Below are 15,188 nucleotides of genomic sequence, written 5' to 3'. Positions count from 1 at the left end.
TAGGGTGTTTGGGTCGAGGTGGTGTGCAAAGTGAGAGGGTTAGGGAAAATGATTTGGTAAACAGAGAAGAGGTAGTAAAAGCTTTGCGGAAGATGAAAGCCGGCAAGGCAGCAGGTTTGGATGGTATTGCAGTGGAATTTATTAAAAAAGGGGGTGACTGTATTGTTGACTGGTTGGTAAGGTTATTTAATGTATGTATGACTCATGGTGAGGTGCCTGAGGATTGGCGGAATGCGTGCATAGTGCCATTGTACAAAGGCAAAGGGGATAAGAGTGAGTGCTCAAATTACAGAGGTATAAGTTTGTTGAGTATTCCTGGTAAATTATATGGGAGGGTATTAACTTTGTGTTAACTTTCTAAAATGGGAAACAGAAGAAGGAGTCACGCGGGGAGTGCTCATCCTCCTCGAAGGCTCAGAGTGGGGTGCCTAAATGTGTGTGGATGTAACCAAGATGTGAAAAAAGGAGAGATAGGTAGTATGTTTGAGGAAAGGAACCTGGATGTTTTGGCTCTGAGTGAAACGAAGCTCAAGGGTAAAGGGGAAGAGTGGTTTGGAAATGTCTGGGGAGTGAAGTCAGGGGTTAGTGAGAGGACAAGAGCAAGGGAAGGAGTAGCAATACTCCTGAAACAGGAGTTGTGGGAGTATGTGATAGAATGTAAGAAAGTAAATTCTCGATTAATATGGGTAAAATTGAAAGTTGATGGAGAGAGGTGGGTGATTATTGGTGCATATGCACCTGGGCATGAGAAGAAAGATCATGAGAGGCAAGTGTTTTGGGAGCAGCTAAATGAGTGTGGTAGCGGTTTTGATGCACGAGACCGGGTTATAGTGATGGGTGATTTGAATGCAAAGGTGAGTAATGTGGCAGTTGAGGGAATAATTGGTATGCATGGGGTGTTCAGTGTTGTAAATGGAAATGGTGAAGAGCTTGTAGATTTATGTGCTGAAAAAGGACTGATGATTGGGAATACCTGGTTTAAAAAGCGAGATATACATAAGTATACTTATGTAAGTAGGAGAGATGGCCAGAGAGCGTTATTGGATTACGTGTTAATTGACAGGCGTGCGAAAGAGAGACTTTTGGATGTCAATGTGCTGAGAGGTGCAACTGGAGGGATGTCTGATCATTATCTTGTGGAGGCTAAGGTGAAGATTAGTATGGGTTTACAGAAAAGAAGAGTGAATGTTGGGGTGAAGAAGGTGGTGAGAGTAAGTGAGCTTGGGAAGGAGACCTGTGTGAAGAAGTATCAGGAGAGACTGTGTACAGAATGGAAAAAGGTGAGAACAATGGAAGTAAGGGGAGTGGGGGAGGAATGGGATGTATTTAGGGAATCAGTGATGGATTGCGCAAAAGATGCTTGTGGCATGAGAAGAGTGGGAGGTGGGCTGTTTAGAAAGGGTAGTGAGTGGTGGGATGAAGAAGTAAGAGTATTAGTGAAAGAGAAGAGAGAGGCATTTGGACGATTTTTGCAGGGAAAAAATGCAATTGAGTGGGAGAAGTATAAAAGAAAGAGACAGGAGGTCAAGAGAAAGGTGCAAGAGGTGAAAAAAAGGGCAAATGAGAGTTGGGGTGAGAGACTATCAGTATATATATATATATATATATATATATATATATATATATATTTTTTTTTTTTTATACTTTGTCGCTGTCTCCCGCGTTTGCGAGGTAGCGCAAGGAAACAGACGAAAGAAATGGCCCAACCCCCCCCCCATACACATGTATATACATACGTCCACACACGCAAATATACAGACCTACACAGCTTTCCATGGTTTACCCCAGACGCTTCACATGCCTTGATTCAATCCACTGACAGCACGTCAACCCCGGTATACCACATCGCTCCAATTCACTCTATTCCTTGCCCTCCTTTCACCCTCCTGCATGTTCAGGCCCCGATCACACAAAATCTTTTTCACTCCATCTTTCCACCTCCAATTTGGTCTCCCTCTTCTCCTTGCTCCCTCCACCTCCGACACATATATCCTCTTGGTCAATCTTTCCTCACTCATCCTCTCCATGTGCCCAAACCACTTCAAAACACCCTCTTCTGCTCTCTCAACCACGCTCTTTTTATTTCCACACATCTCTCTTACCCTTACGTTACTCACTCGATCAAACCACCTCACACCACACTTTGTCCTCAAACATCTCATTTCCAGCACATCCATCCTCCTGCGCACAACTCTATCCATAGCCCACGCCTCGCAACCATACAACATTGTTGGAACCACTATTCCTTCAAACATACCCATTTTTGCTTTCCGAGATAATGTTCTCGACTTCCACACATTCTTCAAGGCCCCCAGAATTTTCGCCCCCTCCCCCACCCTATGATCCACTTCCGCTTCCATGGTTCCATCCGCTGCCAGATCCACTCCCAGATATCTAAAACACTTCACTTCCTCCAGTTTTTCTCCATTCAAACTCACCTCCCAATTGACTTGACCCTCAACCCTACTGTACCTAATAACCTTGCTCTTATTCACATTTACTCTTAACTTTCTTCTTCCACACACTTTACCAAACTCAGTCACCAGCTTCTGCAGTTTCTCACATGAATCAGCCACCAGCGCTGTATCATCAGCGAACAACAACTGACTCACTTCCCAAGCTCTCTCATCCCCAACAGACTTCATACTTGCCCCTCTTTCCAAACCAGGTGGTTTGATCGAGTAAGTAATAATAGGGTAAGAGAGATGTGTGATAATAAAAAGAGTGTGGTTGAGAGAGCAGAAGAGGGTGTTTTGAAATGGTTTGGTCACATGGAGAGAATGAGTGAGGAAAGATTGACCAAGAGGATATATGTGTCAGAGGTGAAGGGAACGAGGAGAAGTGGGAGACCAAACTGGAGATGGAAAGATCGAGTGATCAGGGCCTGAACATGCAGGAGGGTGAAAGGCGTGCAAGGAATAGAGTGAATTGGAACGATGTGGTATATCAGGGTCGACGTGCTGTCAATGGATTGAACCAGGGCATGTGAAGCGTCTGGGGTAAACCATGGGAAGTTCTGTGGGGCCTGGATGTGGAAAGGAAGCTGTGGTTTCGGTGCATTATTACATGACAGCTAGAGACTGAGTGTGAACGAATGGGGCCTTTGTTGTCTTTTCCTAGGGCTACCTCGCTCACACGAGGGGGGAGGGGGTTGTTATTCCATGTGTGGCGAGGTTGCGATGGGAATAAATAAAGACAGACTATGAATTATGTACATGTGTATATATGTATAGATCTGTGTGTATATATATGTGTACATTGATATGTATAGGTATGTATGTTTGCGTGTGTGGACGTGTATGTATATACATGTGTATGTGGGTGGGTTAGGCCATTCTTTCGTCTGTTTCCTTGTGCTACCTCGCTAATGCGGGAGACAGCGGCAAAGCAAAATAAAATAAATAAAATATATATATGGGAGTGGGGGGCTAGAAACCCTCCCCTCCTTGTATTTTAACTTTCTAAAAGGGGAAACAGAGGAAGGAGTTACGTGGGAAGTGCTCATCCTCCTCGAAGGGGTGTCTAAATGTGTGTGGATGTAACCAAGATGAGAAAATAGGAGAGATAGGTAGTATGATTGAGGAAGGGAACCTGGATGTTTTGGCTCCGAGTGAAACGAAGCTCAAGGGTAAAGGGGAAGAGTGGTTTGGGAATGTCTTGGGAGTAAAGTCAGGGGTTAGTGAGAGGACAAGAGCAAGGGAAGGAGTAGCACTACTCCCAAAACAGGAGTGGTGGGAGTATGTGATAGAGTGTAAGAAAGTAAATTGTAGATTGATATGGGTAAAACTGAAAGTTGATGGAGAGAGATGGGTGATTATTGGTGCATATGCACCTGGGCATGAGAAGAAAGATCATGAGAGACAAGTGTTTTGGGAGCAGCTGAATGAGTGTGTTAGTGGTTTTGATGCACGAGACCAGGTTATAGTGATGGGTGATTTAAATGCAAAGGTGAGTAATGTGGCAGTTAAGGGAATAATTCGTATACATGGGGTATTCATTGTTATAAATGGAAATGGTGAAGAGCTTGTAGATTTATGTGCTGAAAAAGGACTGGTGATTGGGAATACCTGGTTTAAAAAGAGAGATATACATAAGTATACGTATGTAAGTAGGAGAGATGGCCAAAGAGCATTATTGGATTACGTGTTAATTGATAGGCGCGCAAAAGAGAGACTTTTGGATGTTAATGTGCTGAGAGGTGCAACTGGAGTCTGATCATTATCTTGTTGAGGTGAAGGTGAAGATTTGTAGAGGTTTTCAGAAAAGAAGAGAGAATGTTGGGGTGAAGAGAGTGGGGAGAGTAAGTGAGCTTGGGAAGGAGACTTGTGAGTACAAAATGGAAAAAGGTGAGAAAAAAGGAGGTAAGGGGAGTGGGGGAGGAATGGGATGCATATAGGGAAGCAGTGATGGCTTGCGCAAAAGATGCTTGTGGCATGAGAAGCGTGGGAGGTGGGCAGATTAGAAAGGGTAGTGAGTGGTGGGATGAAGAAGTAAGATTATTAGTGAAAGAGAAGAGAGAGGCATTTGGACGATTTTTGCAGAGAAATAATGCAAATGAGTGGGAGATGTATAAAAGAAAGAGGCAGGAGGTTAAGAGAAAGGTGCAAGAGGTGAAAAAGAGGGCAAATGAGAGTTGGGGTGAGAGAGTATCATTAAATTTTAGGAAGAATAAAAACATGTTCTGGAAGGAGGTAAATAAAGTGCATAAGAAAAGGGAACAAGTGGGAACTTCAGTGAAGGGGGCTAATGGGGAGGTGATAACAAGTAATGGTGATGTGAGAAGCAGATGGAGTGAGTATTTTGAAGGTTTGTTGAATGTGTTTGATGATAGAGTGGCAGATATACGATGTTTTGGTCGAGGTGGTGTGCAAAGTGAGAGGGTTAGGGAAAATGATTTGGTAAACAGAGAAGAGGTAGTAAAAGCCTTGCGGAAGATGAAAGCCGGCAAGGCAGCGGGTTTGGATGGTATTGCAGTGGAATTCATAAAAAAAGGGGGTGACTGTATTGTTGACTGGTTGGTAAGGTTATTTAATGTATACATGATTCATGGTGAGGGGCCTGAGGATTGGCGGAATGCTTGCATAGTGCCATTGTACAAAGGCAAAGGGGACAGAGGTGAGTGCTCAAATTACAGAGGTATAAGTTTGTTGAGTATTCCTGGTAAATTATATGGGAGGGTATTGATTGAGAGGGTGAAGGCATGTACAGAGCATCAGATTGGGGAAGAGCAGTGTGGTTTCAGAAGTGGTAGAGGATGTGTGGATCAGGTGTTTGCTTTGAAGAATGTATGTGAGAAATACTTAGAAAAGCAAATGGATTTGCATGTAGCATTTATGGATCTGGAGAAGGCATATGATAGAGTTGATAGAGATGCTCTGTGGAAGGTATTAAGAATATATGGTGTGGGAGGCAAGTTGTTAGAAGCAGTGAAAAGTTTTTATTTAGGATGTAAGGCATGTGTACGTGTAGGAAGAGAGGAAAGTGATTGGTACTCGGTGAATGTTGTTTTGTGGCAGGGGTGTGTGATATCCCCATGTTTGTTTAATTTGTTTATGGATGGGGTTGTTAGGGAGGTGAATGCAAGAGTTTTGGAAAGAGGGGCAAGTGTGCAGTCTGTTGTGGATGAGAGGGCTTGGGAAGTGAGTCAGTTATTGTTCACTGATGATACAGCGCTGGTGGCTGATTCATGTGAGAAACTGCAGAAGCTGGTGACTGAGTTTGGTAAAGTGTGTGAAAGAAGAAAGTTGAGAGTAAATGTGAATAAGAGCAAAGTTATTAGGTACAGTAGGGTTGAGGGTCAAGTCAATTGGGAGGTAAGTTTGAATGGAGAAAAACTGGAGGAAGTGAAGTGTTTTAGATATCTGGGAGTGGATTTGGCAGCGGATGGAACCATGGAAGCGGAAGTGAATCATAGGGTGGGGGAGGGGGCGAAAATTCTGGGAGCCTTGAAGAATGTGTGGAAGTCAAAAACATTATCTCCGAAAGCAAAAATGGGTATGTTTGAAGGAATAGTGGTTCCAACAATGTTGTATGGTTGCGAGGCGTGGGCTATGGTTAGAGTTGTGCGGAGGAGGGTGGATGTGCTGGAAATGAGATGTTTGAGGACAATATGTGGTGTGAGGTGGTTTGATCGAATAAGTAATGTAAGGGTAAGAGAGATGTGTGGAAATAAAAAGAGTGTGGTTGAGAGAGCAGAATAGGGTGTTTTGAAATGGTTTGGTCACATGGAGAGAATGAGTGAGGAAAGATTGATCAAGAGGATATATGTGTCAGAGGTGGAGGGAACGAGGAGAAGTGGGAGACCAAATTGGAGGTGGAAAGATGGAGTGAAAAAGATTTTGAGTGATCGGGGCCTGAACATGCAGAAGGGTGAAAGGCGTGCAAGGAATAGAGTGAATTGGAACGATATGATATACCGGAGTCGATGTGCTGTCAATGGATTGAACCAGGGCATGTGAAGTGTCTGGGGTAAACCATGGAAAGTTCTGTGGGGCCTGGATGTGGAAAGGGAGCTGTGGTTTCGGTGCATTATTACGTGACAGCTAGAGACTGAGTATGAACGAATGGGGTCTTTGTTGTCTTTTCCTAGCGCTACTTCGCACACATGAGGGGGGAGGAGGTTGTTATTACATGTGTGGTGAGGTGGCGATGGGAATGAATAAAGGCAGACAGTATGAATTATGTACATGTGTATATATGTATATGTCTGTGTATGTATATATATATATGTATACGTTGAGATGTATAGGTATGTATATTTGCATGTGTGGACGAGTATGTATATACAGGTGTATGTGGGTGGGTTAGGCCATTCTTTCGTCTGTTGCCTTGTGCTACCTCACTAACGCAGGAGACAGCGACAAAGCAAAATAAATAAAAAATATAAATAAAATATATATATATATTTTCCATTCAAACTTACCTCCCACTTGACTTCTCCCTCAACCCTACTGTACCTAATAACCTTGCTCTTAATCATGTTTACTCTCAGCTTTCTTCTTTCACACACTTTACCAAACTCAGTCACCAGCTTCTGCAGTTTCTCACATGAATCAGCCACCAGCGCTGTATCATCAGTGAACAATAACTGACTCACTTCCCAAGCTCTCTCATCCACAACAGACTGCACACTTGCCCCTCTTTCCAAAACTCTTGCATTCACCTCCCTAACAACCCCATCCATAAACAAATTAAACAAACATGGGGATATCACACACCCCTGCCACAAAACAACATTCACTGAGTACCAATCACTTTCCTCTCTTCCTACACGTACACATGCCTTACATCCTAAATAAAAACTTTTCACTGCTTCTAACAACTTGCCCCCACACCTTATATTCTTAATACCTTCCACAGAGCATCTCTATCAAGTCTTATCATATGCCTTCTCCAGATCCATAAATGCTACATACAAATCCATTCGCTTTTCTAAGTATTTCTCACATACATTCTTCAAAGCAAACACCTGATCCACACATCCTCTACCACTTCTGAAACCACACTGCTCTTCCCCAATCTGATGCTTTATACATGCCTTCACCCTCACAATCAATACCCTCCCATATAATTTCCCAGGAATACTCAACAAACTTATACCTCTGTAATTGGAGCACTCACTTTTATCCCCTTTGCCTTTGTACAATGGCACTATCCAAGCATTCTCCAGTCCTCAGGCACCTCGCCATGAGTCATACATGCATTAAATAACCATACCAACCAGTCAAAAACACAGTCACCCCCTTTTTTAATATATTCCACTGCAATACCATCCAAACCCACTGCCTTGCTGGCTTTCATTTTCTGCAAAGCTTTTACCACCTCTTCTTTGGAGAAAAACTGGAGGAAGTGAAGTGTTTTAGATATCTGGGAGTGGATTTGGCAGCAGATGGAACCATGGAAACGGAAGGGAATCATAGGGTGGGGGAGGGGGCGATACTTCTGGGAGTGTTGGAGAATGTGTGGAAGGCGAGAACATTATCTCGGAAGGCAAAAATGGGTGTTTGAAGGAATAGTGGTTCCAACAATGTTATATGGTTGCGAAGCATGGGCTATGGATAGAGTTGTGCACAGGAGGGTAGATGTGCTGGAAATGAGATGTTTGAGGACAATATGTGGTGTGAGGTGGTTTGATCAAGTAAGTAATGAGATGTGTGGTAATAAAAAGAGTGTGGTTGAGAGAGCAGAAGAGGCTGTTTTAAAATGGTTTGGTCACATGGAGAGAATGAGTGAGGAAAGATTGACAAAGAGGATATATGTGTAAGAGGTGGAGGGAAAGAGGAGAAGTGGGAGACCAAATTGGAGGTGGAAGGATGGAGTGAAAAAGATTTTAAGTGATTGGGGCCTGAACATGCAGTTTTGTGGGGCCTGGATGTGGAAAGGGAGCTGTGGTTTCAGTGCATTATATATGACATCTAAGTGACTGAGTGTGACCGAATGTGGCTTTTGTTGTCTGTTCCTAGCGCTACCTTGCGCACATGCGGGGGGAGGGAAAGGTTAATTCATGTGTGGCGGGGTGGTGATGGGAATGAATAAAGGCAGACAGTATGAATTATCTACATGTGTATATATGTATATGTCTTTGTGTGTATATATATGTATACTTTGAGATGTATAGGTATGAATATTTGCATGTATGGACGTATATGTATATACATGTGTATGTGGGAGGGTTGGGCCATTTTTTCATCTGTTCCTTGCGCTACCTCGCTAACGCGGGAGATAGCAACAAAGCAAAATAAATAAAATAAAATATATTTTATTTATTTATTTATTTATTATACTTGGTCGCTGTCTCCCGCATTAGCGAGGTAGCGCAAGGAAACAGATGAGAGAATGGTCCAACCCACCCACATACACATGTATATACATACAAGTCCACACACACACATATACACACCTATACATTTCAACATATATATATATATATATATATATATATATATATATATATATATACACAGACATTCACTAAGAACCAATCACTTTCCTCTCTTCCTACTCTTACTCGTGCCTTACATCCTTGATAAAAACTTTCCACGGCTTCTAGCACCTTGCCTCCCACACCATATATTCTTAATACCTTCCACAGAGCATCTCTATCAACTCTATCACATGCCTTCTCCAGATCCATAAATGCCACATATAAATCCATTTGCTTTTCTAAGTATTTCTCACATACATTCTTCAAAGCAAACACCTGATCCACACAGCCTTTAACACTTCTGAAACCACACTGCTCTTCTCTATCTGATGCTTTGTACATGCTTTCACCCTCTCAATCAATACCATCCCATATAATTTCTCAGGAATACTCAACAAACTTGTACCTCTGTAATTTGAGCACTCACCTTTATCCCCTTTTGCTTTGTACAGTGGCACTATTTATGCATTCTGCCAATCATCAGGCACCTTACCATGAGTCATACGTACATTAAATATCCTTACCAACCAGTCAACAACACAGTCACCCCTTTTTTAATAAATTCCACAGCAGTACCATCCAAACCCACTGCCTTGCTAACTTTCATCTTCCTCAAAGATTTTACTATCTCTTCTCTGTTTCCTAAATCATTCTCCCGAACCCTTTCACTTCGCACACCACCTCGACCAAAACACCCTATATCTGCCACTCTGTCATCTAACACATTTAACAAACCTTCAAAATACTCACTCCATCTCCTTCTGACATCACCACTACTGGTTATCACTTCCCCATTAGCAACCTTCACTGATGTTCCCATTTGTTCTTCTGTCATATGCACTTTATTTACCTCCTTCCAAAACATCTTTTTATTCTCCCTAAAATTTAATGATACTCTCTCACCCCAACTCTCATTTCACCTCTTGCACCTTTCTCTTGACCTCCTGCCCCTTTCTTTTATACATCTCCCAGTCATTTGCAGTATTTCCCTGCAAAACTCTTCCAAATGCCTCTCTCTTCTCTTTCACTAATAATCTTACTTCATCCCACCACTCACTACCCTTTTTAAGCCACAAGCATCTTTTGCGCAAGCCATCACTGCTTCCCTAAATACATCCCATTCCTCCCCAACTCCCCTTACCTCCTTTGCTCTCACCTTTTTCCATTCTGCACTCAGTCTTTCCTGGTACTTCCTCACACAAGTCTCCTTCCCAAGCTCACTTACTCTCACCACTCTCTTCACCCCAACATTCTCTCTCCTTTTCTGAAAACTTCTTCAAAGCTTCACCCTCGCCTCCACAAGATAATGATCAGACATCCCTCCAGTTGCACCTCTCAGCACATTAACATCCAAAAGTCTCTCTTTCGCGTGCCTTTCAATTAACACGTAATCCAATAACGCTCTCTGGCCATCTTTCCTACTTACATACGTATACTTATGTATATCTCTCTTTTTAAACTAGGTATTCCCAATCACCAGTCCTTTTTCAGCACACAAATCTACAAGTTCTTCACCATTTCCATTTACAACAATGAACACCCCATGTACACCAATTATTCCCTCAACTGCCGCTGCTCCCAAAACACTTGCCTCATGATGTTAGTTCTCATTCCCAGGTGCACATGCACCAATAATCACCTGTCTCTCTCCATCCACTTTCAGTTTTACCCATATCATTCTAGAGTTTACTTTCTTACACTATCACATACTCCCACCACTCATGTTTCGGTAGTGCTACTCCTTCCCTTGCTCTTGTCACCTCACCCACCCCTGACTACTCCCAAACCACTCTTCCCCTTGAGCTTCGTTTCACTCAGAGCCAAAACATTGAGGTTCCTTTCCTCAAATATACTACCTATCTCTCCTTTTTTTATCATCTTGGTTACAGCCACACAGAATATTAGAAAGTTAAAATATGAGGGGAGGCTTTCTAGCCCCCCCGCTCCCGTCCCCTTTAGTCGCCTTCTACGACACGTGAGGAATGCATGGGAAGTATTCTTTCTCCCTTAAACCCATTATTCTCTTTACCTCTTGATCATCAGATCCCTTCTCACCACCTTCCAATATTTTCAATTTCTCTCCCCTACCCACATCTTTCATCAGTACCAAACTCATGGATTGACACAAGTTATTGTGATGCAATGTTTTATTCTATCTTAAACAGTTACCCTGTACTTTTACATTTTTACTTCAATATCCACCATCGTACAGATGATTTATCACTTACAAATATCCTTTGAAACCTTAACATTTCACAGCCACCTTGTTATACACTATTTCATAGGACTAACGACTAAAAACATGATTGGTTTTGGAACAAATTTGTCATTTCCTGGACTGTGTATGTACTTATAATTTTGAAATCAGACATGACCCATACATTAAAAGTTTTTATGTTTATTGGCTAATTTCTAAAGCGAGAGATTGGTATTAGGAATAATGGGGACATGATTTTAGAGCATGCTAAAATGTTGTTTTAAGAAATGAAGTGTCTGACACACCAAGTGTTTATACAAGATTCTGGTTGTGTTCACTTTGTTTAATGGAAGATAACATGGCACTTTGATGAAGACATGGAAGAATTTATTAGAAATGCAATCATTTGGCTTGTTGTATGGAACTGTGATCCATTTGTTCTTGCAGGAGCGGGGTCATGGTCATGTGTAGTACTGTTGCTCCTACTGCTGCTGCTGCTTGGCCTTATGAACACCTGAGGTTTCCTCCATTGTCTAACCTCCACAGCACTATCTTCATTCGGCATAAGGCATCTGTGGTGGTGGTGTTTTATATAACTTTATCAGTTTGGAAACTCACTGCCAGTATAGGTGGGTGACAGTGGGGATGGACCACACTTATAGAAAATGCTGGGGTGAAGCAGAGATTTTTTTTTTTGGGGGGGGGGGCCCACAGAGCATGGTATTGTAGTTTGGTCCCCATGACCATATTTCAAACAAGTCAGTTTATAATTGGCATTAAATAGTGAATATAATCTGTATTCACTATCATTTCTTACTTGCCATTTATAAGCCAAAAATACACTAAAGTTGGAGCATCTCTTTGTCCTTTTTCTTAATATTGTACAAGGTAAACTTATTGTCAAGAGTAGTTGTTATAAGAAAACAAGTAACAAAACCAAGGCCAACATCCACAGCACAGAAGATTAATTGTAACAGGATCCTAATGAGTAGTGCTAGAGCATTCGTTGTTTCACCGAGTAGCATCCAAAATCCATTTGTCAATTAATATCTGGTAAAACATGAAAAATATTCTATTGTGACATGTATAATTTAGCAATCATACCAGAGTTATGTCAAAACACCAGCTCATGTGAAGTACTTTAACAAAAATGTCTTAATTATCTGTAGGTGAGACTGCATGTGTCATTACACACACAATTCACATGGGATGGGAGAATGGAGAAATGCATGCAACTTTTTTGTGGGAATGAATTTTGCACAAGTGGGGGTCCCCAGTTCTAACTCCACTGGCTAGCCGTGCAACTCTGCATCATTCTGTACCCCTGCTTCTTCAGCAACAATGTTCTGTCTTTCATCATACTTTGATTTATTCTGTACCCATTCATGATCTTTGCTTCTAATTTCCCCTTGATATTGAAAATATAATTATTTGGTAAGATATATTAACATGAATAATGTAAAATGATTGAGTTGACCATCTTTGGACTTCATTTTAACATGAACATAAGTAATACCCTATACTCCCCAAATACAAAATATTCATGCTATAATCAGAATTGAGAGACTATACCCATAAATAGTTAAGATTGTAACCTTGTCACATGACTGAGGTGGCCATCCCCAAGTCATTCCAATGCTACATAATTTTGAGTACCATGCAAATTATAATACTGAATGTAGTAGGAGTGATTTCTCAAAGTCTTTTATACTTTATCAACAGGATGACCCCCTAATGCAACGTACACCTGATGTATAAAAAAAATTGACAGCAAAGCAACTCTAATTATCATGAGATTTCTTTGGATATCCTTAATATTGTAAACCAATATTTCTAGACAATGGAATTGTTCGAATACTGTATAAATGTACAAGTGTGTTTGGCAGTTCAGAGTATCATTACCCAATTTATCCTAACAGAAGCTTATATTGAAAAACAAGAATGGAACTTTCTTATATTTCCATTGTGGACATGAATCATCCCACCACTTAAGTATTGATGGGAATAGGAAAATGTATATATAATATTTCTTTTAACTTCAGCAGGATATGGAAAAGAAAAAAGAAAAACTTTTATTTTCAACTGGCAGCAAATAAAGTATGGGATAAAAAAAAAAAATTGTAACAATATGTTACATAAAGAGAAAACTATTCTTTTAACAGTTGCGGTAAATATACTAAGAAAGATGAATAACAAAAACCATATTTTTATCCAATTGTCACACTTGATATAGCATGAAAGAGGGCAAAAACTTTTTTTTTTACCTATTTACTGTGTCGCTCACTCCCGCATCAGTGAGGTAGTGCAAGGAAACACACGAAAGAATGGCCCAACCCACCCACATACACGTATATACATACCTATACATCTCAACATATACATATATTGGAAAGGATCACAATTTTACGCATAATCAAGATATTCCTATGAGTCCATGGGGAAAATGAAACACGATAAGTTCCCAAGTGCACTTTCATGTAATTATCACATCATCAGGGGAGACACAAGAGAGAAATATAACAGTCAGTTGATATACATCGAAGAGACGAAGCTAGGACGCCATAGCTTCATCTCTTCGATGTATATCAACTGACTGTTATATTTCTCTCTTGTGTCTCCCCTGATGATGTGATTATTACATGAAAGTGCACTTGGGAACTTTTTGTGTTTCATTTTCCCCGTGGACTCACATATATATATATATATATATATATATATATATATATATATATATATATATATATATATATATATATATATTTTTGCTTTGTCGCTGTCTCCCGCGTTTGCGAGGTAGCGCAAGGAAACAGACGAAAGAAATGGCCCAACCCACCCCCATACACATGTATATACATACGTCCACACACGCAAATATACATACCTACACAGCTTTCCATGGTTTACCCCAGACGCTTCACATGCCCTGATTCAATCCACTGACAGCACGTCAACCCCAGTATACCACATCGATCCCATTCACTCTATTCCTTGCCCTCCTTTCACCCTCCTGCATGTTCAGGCCCCGATCACACAAAATCTTTTTCACTCCATCTTTCCACCTCCAATATGGTCTCCCACTTCTCCTCGTTCCCTCCACCTCCGACACATATATCCTCTTGGTCAATCTCTCCTCACTCATTCTCTCCATGTGCCCAAACCATTTCAAAACACCCTCTTCTGCTCTCTCAACCACGCTCTTTTTATTTCCACACATCTCTCTTACCCTTACGTTACTTACTCGATCAAACCACCTCACACCACACACTCTCCTCAAACATCTCATTTCCAGCACATCCATCCTCCTGCGCACAACTCTATCCATAGCCCACGCCTCGCAACCATACAACATTGTTGGAACCACTATTCCTTCAAACATACCCATTTTTGCTTTCCGAGATACTGTTCTCGACTTCCACACATTCTTCAAGGCTCCCAAAATTTTCGCCCCCTCCCCCACCCTATGATCCACTTCCACTTCCATGGTTCCATCCGCTGCCAGATCCACTCCCAGATATTAAAACACTTTACTTCCTCCAGTTTTTCTCCATTCAAACTTACCTCCCAATTGACTTGACCCTCAACCCTACTGTACCTAATAACCTTGCTCTTATTCACATTTACTCTTAACTTTCTTCTTTCACACACTTTACCAAACTCAGTCACCAGCTTCTGCAGTTTCTCACATGAATCAGCCACCAGCGCTGTATCATCAGCGAACAACAACTGACTCACTTCCCAAGCTCTCTCATCCCCAACAGACTTCATACTTGCCCCTCTTTCCAAAACTCTTGCATTCACCTCCCTAACAACCCCATCCATAAACAAATTAAACAACCATGGAGACATCACACACCCCTGCTGCAAACCTACATTCACTGAGAACCAATCACTTTCCTCTCTTCCTACGCATACACATGCCTTACATCCTCGATAAAAACTTTTCACTGCTTCTAACAACTTGCCTCCCACACCATATATTCTTAATACCTTCCACAGAGCATCTCTATCAACTCTATCATATGCCTTCTCCAGATCCATAAATGCTACATACAAATCCATTTGCTTTTC

General features: G+C 41.4%; 1 protein-coding gene across 3 annotated transcripts in view; it reads left to right on the top strand.

Annotated features, from left to right (window-relative positions):
* The window catches only part of LOC139756391 (uncharacterized), a 437,124-nt gene extending 424,119 nt beyond the window's left edge, over positions 1 to 13,005 (top strand). For all 3 annotated transcript variants that reach the window (XM_071675795.1, XM_071675793.1, XM_071675794.1), the window contains one exon: positions 11,568 to 13,005. In XM_071675795.1, coding sequence (XP_071531896.1) covers positions 11,568 to 11,638 — 71 coding nt within the window. In that variant the 3' untranslated portion in view covers positions 11,639 to 13,005. The remainder of the gene's footprint in view (positions 1 to 11,567) is intronic.
* Positions 13,006 to 15,188: the final 2,183 nt, after the last annotated feature.

This window comes from Panulirus ornatus, chromosome 21 (assembly GCF_036320965.1).
Source record: "Panulirus ornatus isolate Po-2019 chromosome 21, ASM3632096v1, whole genome shotgun sequence".
NCBI lineage: Eukaryota > Metazoa > Arthropoda > Malacostraca > Decapoda > Palinuridae > Panulirus > Panulirus ornatus.
This window is presented reverse-complemented; position numbering and strand designations above follow the sequence as displayed.